Source organism: Cariama cristata, unplaced genomic scaffold (assembly GCF_000690535.1).
Source record: "Cariama cristata isolate BGI_N322 unplaced genomic scaffold, ASM69053v1 scaffold12059, whole genome shotgun sequence".
NCBI lineage: Eukaryota > Metazoa > Chordata > Aves > Cariamiformes > Cariamidae > Cariama > Cariama cristata.
In genome coordinates this window covers 1,875-7,574 of record NW_009635274.1, presented here as the reverse complement: position 1 = coordinate 7,574, position 5,700 = coordinate 1,875, and the positions used below count along the sequence as shown (strand labels likewise).

Sequence of the window (5,700 nt, the reverse complement as noted above, 5' to 3'; positions counted from 1 at the left end):
TTGTGGGTACGTAACATGCAATTAAATACTACCTAATTAAGAATTTCCCTGATGTTGTGATAGTCTCTTGAGTAAATGCTATTTGCATGTCTCCATTCTTATCCAAGAACATCTTGTATTTTACTGATTAGCAGTTTGTGCCTGGTCTCCGTGGTACAATTTGGGAGAAGGGAAAGTGAGGTGGGGGGCGGTTTGAAGCATTTTGTAGGCTTTCATGAACAATTAAAAAAAATTATTAATAAAAATCTGTTTAAGCGGTGTTTGAAGTTACGACAAAGTCTAGGCTACTCGGGGTGAATGCTCAGCAGATGTGCTAGGGTACTGCAGTGGAGCAAGAGCTCTGTCTGATCGTAAGCCAGCGACATTGTGGTGTCTTGGCAGAGGGGTATGAGCCCCAGCAGATGCGTCACTCCTGTTGATTTCCTGGCTGTGGTTCACTCATGTCACAGCTTCATTGGTTATTAACTCTCTTCTCGAGCAACTAGTTTGGTATTAAGTTAGAGCATGGATAGATGTTTTAAGTCAATGAATGCAGCAAGATGTCAGTAGATCTTAATTTATTTTTTTTTAGTGGCTTAATGCTCCTATCTGCATACAGCTTTCCTGTGTCCACTGAGTAATGTAGCCTTTTGTTACTTACTCATTTCCCAATTTTTTGGGGGGAGTATGTGGGGGAAGGGTGCTTCAGAGGGGTTTTGGTAGTGGTGGTTTTGGTGTTGGGTTTTGTTTGTTTGGTTGTTTTTTTTTATACTGGGGTAAGTATAAATGCCAATTGGAGCCTTTCTCATAGCTAGGAAAAAATGGAAGAGTGCCTGTTTCCCATGGATCCTCTGATATGTCTGGGCTTCAGCCTTTCTGTTCTGAGGCTGCTGATAGAGCCTGTCTTCCATATTCTTGTTTTCACAAATGTTTAGAGAGTAAGTATGAGTGATTTCCCTTTGAGATTGGCCAGCAGGCTCAAAAGCAAGTGAAGTGCATGGGGATGTGTATAGAAAAAGACTGAAGTGGTATATTCTTGTTCCCATTTGCTGTCTTAATAAACATGTAGAGTATGTCTCCTTGGTTACGGAAATGTCAAGTGCTGGTGAAGAGAATCCTTGTGTCACTTGTTCCAGTAAGATGCTTTCTTCTTGGATTTGTCCCCTTGAGCGCAAGGATCAGGATCATTAAGGACATTTGCCAAGTACAGAATCTGTGACAGCATTATCTTATTGCTGCTTAGAGCACTGCCAGCATTTGGGCCCTGGTGGCTTCACAGGTAGTGAAAAGGGCTGCGTACTATGGCAGGATCGGGTTTTCAGATTCCTGGAAGATGCCTTCAGGTCTGTTAATATTGCAGTGAGGTCAAACCACTGCTCTGAACAGACTGGAAGGAGGTAAAAGGAAGATTTACTGAGGACTAGAGTGAAATTGCTGGGAGCTGCAGGCATGACTATCCATGGACGTCTTGGTGATGGGATGCCAGATTGGTCATGTATAAACTGTGCTAGCATAGTGTGAATCAGATTGCCTGGCTTTCTGTACAAGCTCTTCTGGTGTTCTGAAATCAATAACCCATTTAGAAAAGACTAAGTGGGCCCTGAATCAACTGTTGTCAGAGATGACAACAACAATGAATTACTACAGTGTAGCACCACAGGAAATACTCCGCAACAGAAGGAGAGAAAAAATGGTTTTGTGTCTTCGCTTTCCCAGTTGCTACACCAGCTTTCTGCACGGGTTCATGGGTCCAGGGCCCTCTTCCACCCATCCCTTGGAAACAAGATGGTGTCGTTTCACATTGATCCTCCCAGAGTTCTCCCAACTTGCTGACCTGTCTTCCTCTCTTTTTTTGTAGGCCATCATTCTGGTACACTGGCTGCTCACAGTGTGGTGAGTGATTGGTAACTGGCCTGGCCTGGGTGAGAAAGGGGTATTCCTTCAAACTAGGAATGGGACATTCTCAGGGAATCAGCACTCCCTGTTTGTGCCTGTCTGTGTGCAAGAAGATCCTAAATCTAAGAGTGAGGTGTTTGTATGGGAACAGGAATGAATGCAAACAAGCTGTTGCAGGCTTATTGTGAATATGGGCTGGGGTTTTTTTTGTCTTGTTTGGCAGGGGATGCATGAATTACATGTTTCCAGCCTCCTATGCCTGGGGAAATTTCACTGTCCTTGCAGTGGGGATCTGGGCCATTGTGCAGCGAGATTCTCTTGATGCCATCATGATGGTGAGTATGAGGGTATTTGCCTCCACCAGGTTGCTCAGGGAGAGGGTGGAGAGCAGAATCAGCTTCTTTGAGTCAGCGATGATTTTCAGCTGTTCCCAATACAGCCGTGAACAAGTCAAATTCACTGTTTGGGTTGTTTTGGGTTTTTTTAAGAGAGCATATAAATCTATAAGCACTGTAAACCATGGTGAGAAGCATTCACTATCACTTATTTTGCTTTTCAGAGTTGAGGCATACTTGATTCTTACTTTTTTTACCTGCTGTTATGACTTTTGATGCCAGAGGAGGACTCAAAGCATTTAAGATGCTTGAATTCGAGGGGCTTTATAAAACCCTTCTCTGAACATTAAAGAGATTGGCAAGCAAAAATAAACAATCCTGAAGCATATCATGAGAAGATATCTGACATGAAGAAAATGCACAAAATACAAGATCAATCATCTAGGAATTTCTGTCTACCTGGGGCAGTGTCAGGGGTTAGCAATGAGTGATACTGGGGTGAAGGCATGACTATGTGAACACAGATTTCGCAGGAAATAGATGCTGTAACTGACTGTTACTCTTAATGGTTAATCCTCTATTCGATTCATGACCCATTCTCTCTTTCTTTCCAGTTCCTGACTGGCCTGCTACTCACAGTCCTCACAGACATCATTCACGTCTCTGTCTTCTACCCTCCAGACTATCTCACTGATAGGAAGCGTTTCAGTATAGGCATGGCCATCTTCAGCCTCCTCCTCAAACCCGTGTCCTGCTATTTGGTGTATCGAATGTATCGGGAGCGTGGAGGAGAGTACACCTTTAACATAGGTAGGATGCTTCCTCTACCTCCATGTCAGTGTGGGCCACCTCTGCTGGTGTTAGGGAGGCTGCCTTGCACTTCAGACCCTTCAGCCTGAGCTCTATGCAGCTGGATTCTGGTGGTTCTGGTGTGTCTTAGGCCTTAAATTTAATTCTTCCTCTCTTCCCTTGCAGACCTGGCATCCTCGTCTCACAGCCATTTTGCCCACAATGGTATTGATACCACTGCTGTCACTCTTATTCAACACAACTGAGAGGCTTTTCCTCTCTTTCTCCTCCTGCATTTGTGTGTCCTTGTTGGAAGCCTTTGGGTGTCCTCTCTTTGCCGACCCTTCCTCTTCCTTCTGGGAGAAAGTAGAGGGATTATGCATGAGAGGGAAAGAAGCTGGATTTCTAACTCCATGCTTTCTCTGGGTCTCACATGTCCTAGCTACCCTGATTACTTTGGACCTCCATTTCCTCACCTGGAAAATGGGACTGATGTTTACCTCCTGGGACTTTGCCTGGAGGCACTCATTTTTCTCCTGATTGTACTTACTAATGATAATGTGGCAGCCTTGCTGGAGAGAAGGGGCTGTGGCTGGATGTTCTGGGTGTTAGTCAATTTTGCCAAGCATGCCTGGTGCTAGTTCATGCCGGGGCAGCTGCCAGGGACTGTTTGCCGTGTGAGAGTCCACTATGGCAAAACCAGCAGCGTGGCACAGTTATCTTTTTCTCTGCCTAAGGAGGCTGTGCAGGACAAAGGATGGTCTAAATGCATTACAATGTTTGAAAGCTGTCACTTGTGCTGCTTTGACACTATCAAAGAAGATAACAGAGGTGGAAGCCTGCAAAGGAGGAGAGGCCATGGAAGGAAACCGTGCCTTGGGGGGCTATGTTGTTATTTGCATCTCTCTGCTAGTGTAATGTGGATGTCGTCTCCATCAGCTACATGTGCAAATGCCGGACAGATCTGTCTTAACTGGGTCAGAAGGCCTGTGAGTCAACTGTAGTGCCTTGCTCTGGGCCATGTTTGTGCCATTTTTTATTAGCTGCTCACTGTGCTTGTAACTGGGATTTGACATTTGTATCCCATGGAAAGTGTGAAGTATTGTTGAGGAATTCATCCCTTTGCTTGGAATCTGGGAGCACTCCTTTTCAACTGCACTATCCCAGCACAGGCATGATACTGTCTGAGAGTCTCCTCTCAAGCACAGGTTGGAATTCAGACACTTTGTAGTTTCATATCCTCTCCTGAACTGTCTTTCTCACAAGATTTTCAGTACAAACTGTGTGCTGTTGTTTTGTGTTGAATGTGGTTGACAAATTTCCTCTGTCATTTTCCTGCTATCTGGCATTTTCCTTTTGAACCTAAGTGTTGCGTTTTTCCTGGTCTTCTCTGTCTCATTTTCTTTCCGCACAAAATCCCTTTTTGTTGCTTGGTACCATCCTTGCTGCTTAGAACAAGCCTCTCATATGGTTTGGTGCCCACCTTTGATTCAGATTGCTTTCTCACCATGGCAGATTTTAATAGCTAAAGAGCTGTCTGTGCACATTCTCTGTCTGTCTCTTCTTTCCCTGCTGATCATCTGGCCAGTAACATGATTTTGTACCAGTCTTGTACCACAGGCAAATTGTTCATAGTGCAGTTGGGAGCACTGATGGATTCAAATTTAGTGCCATGGTGTGGCACTCTTGAAGCGTATCTGCTTTGTTGGGAAGAGTGGTTCATGGATGAATCATGCTCTTAAATCTATGCTGTCAGCTAGCCATGGTTCCTGCTGTTTCTGTTTTTGTCTGTTCGTTTTTCCAATAGATCTCATAAACTTGATCTTGCTGAAATACGCTATTACAGGAGCCTGTTATACTGCTATGTAGTATTGCAGGTCTTGCTTTCCACACAGCCACGTGGCTGCTAAGAGAGCAGTTCTCAGGGAATGAAGAGCCATGTCCAAATGTATCCTGGTTTTTTTGCCTTTGTTGGAAGGGTGAGTTTTCTTGCCTCCTGACTGTAGTGAGGATCACAGAACACAGGTGCTAGGGAGCTGGTAGGGCAGCTAATGTGGTGTGCTCCTGAGCTGTTGGTTTCTTCTAGGGGATTCAGTTCTTGTGCTTTTGGTTTTTTTCCCAAGCTTGTTTTCTTCCATCTCCATTCAGGTGTCACCCGTGCAGGCCAGGATCGCAGCGCCTATGAGCCAATTGATCAGCAGGATGCCCCTCCACAGTGGCCTGACTCAAGCAAGACAGCCCAGCAGCCGTACTGAGGCCCTCTTGGCAACAGAGAACAGACTCTTCCCTTGCCCAGTCTAGCCTTCCACTCTGCCCATGTCCGTTCTGATGGAGCAAGACCTGCTACTGAGAAAACAGGAGAGGATCTGATTTTTCATTTCTTTTGCCTCCCCGAAGGTTAGGCAGATGGGTTCCTGCAGTAAATCCAGAAGATCTCAGAGATGTCATGTTAAGCACTGTGACTCTTTGTAATCCCAGTACTTGCCTTTCCTGCCTCCCCCTAAATACCTCCTCTGTATGTACGCACCTTTTGCAGTCTTCCAAGTGTTGTATTGTGCATCCTCTCTGTTGTAAGGGAACCACTCAAAATATTCCTGGACAAGTTATCTTTAAAAGCCTTATGGACTGCCCTTAAACAATACAGTTTAGCCTGCTTTTATGCAGGTACTCTTCCAGCAAACATCTGGGAGTCCTGAGGGCT

At 45.1% G+C, this 5,700-nt stretch overlaps 1 protein-coding gene across 1 annotated transcript; it reads left to right on the top strand.

Annotated features, from left to right (window-relative positions):
• Positions 1-1,841: 1,841 nt before the first annotated feature.
• Positions 1,842-5,315, top strand: AGTRAP (angiotensin II receptor-associated protein). The gene is made up of 4 exons (XM_009707472.1): positions 1,842-1,872; positions 2,099-2,210; positions 2,825-3,020; positions 5,148-5,315. Exons 2-4 carry the CDS (start codon positions 2,106-2,108, stop codon positions 5,252-5,254), a joined length of 408 nt encoding a protein of 135 aa, XP_009705774.1. The 5' UTR covers positions 1,842-1,872; positions 2,099-2,105; the 3' UTR covers positions 5,255-5,315.
• The last annotated feature ends 385 nt before the right edge of the window (positions 5,316-5,700 follow it).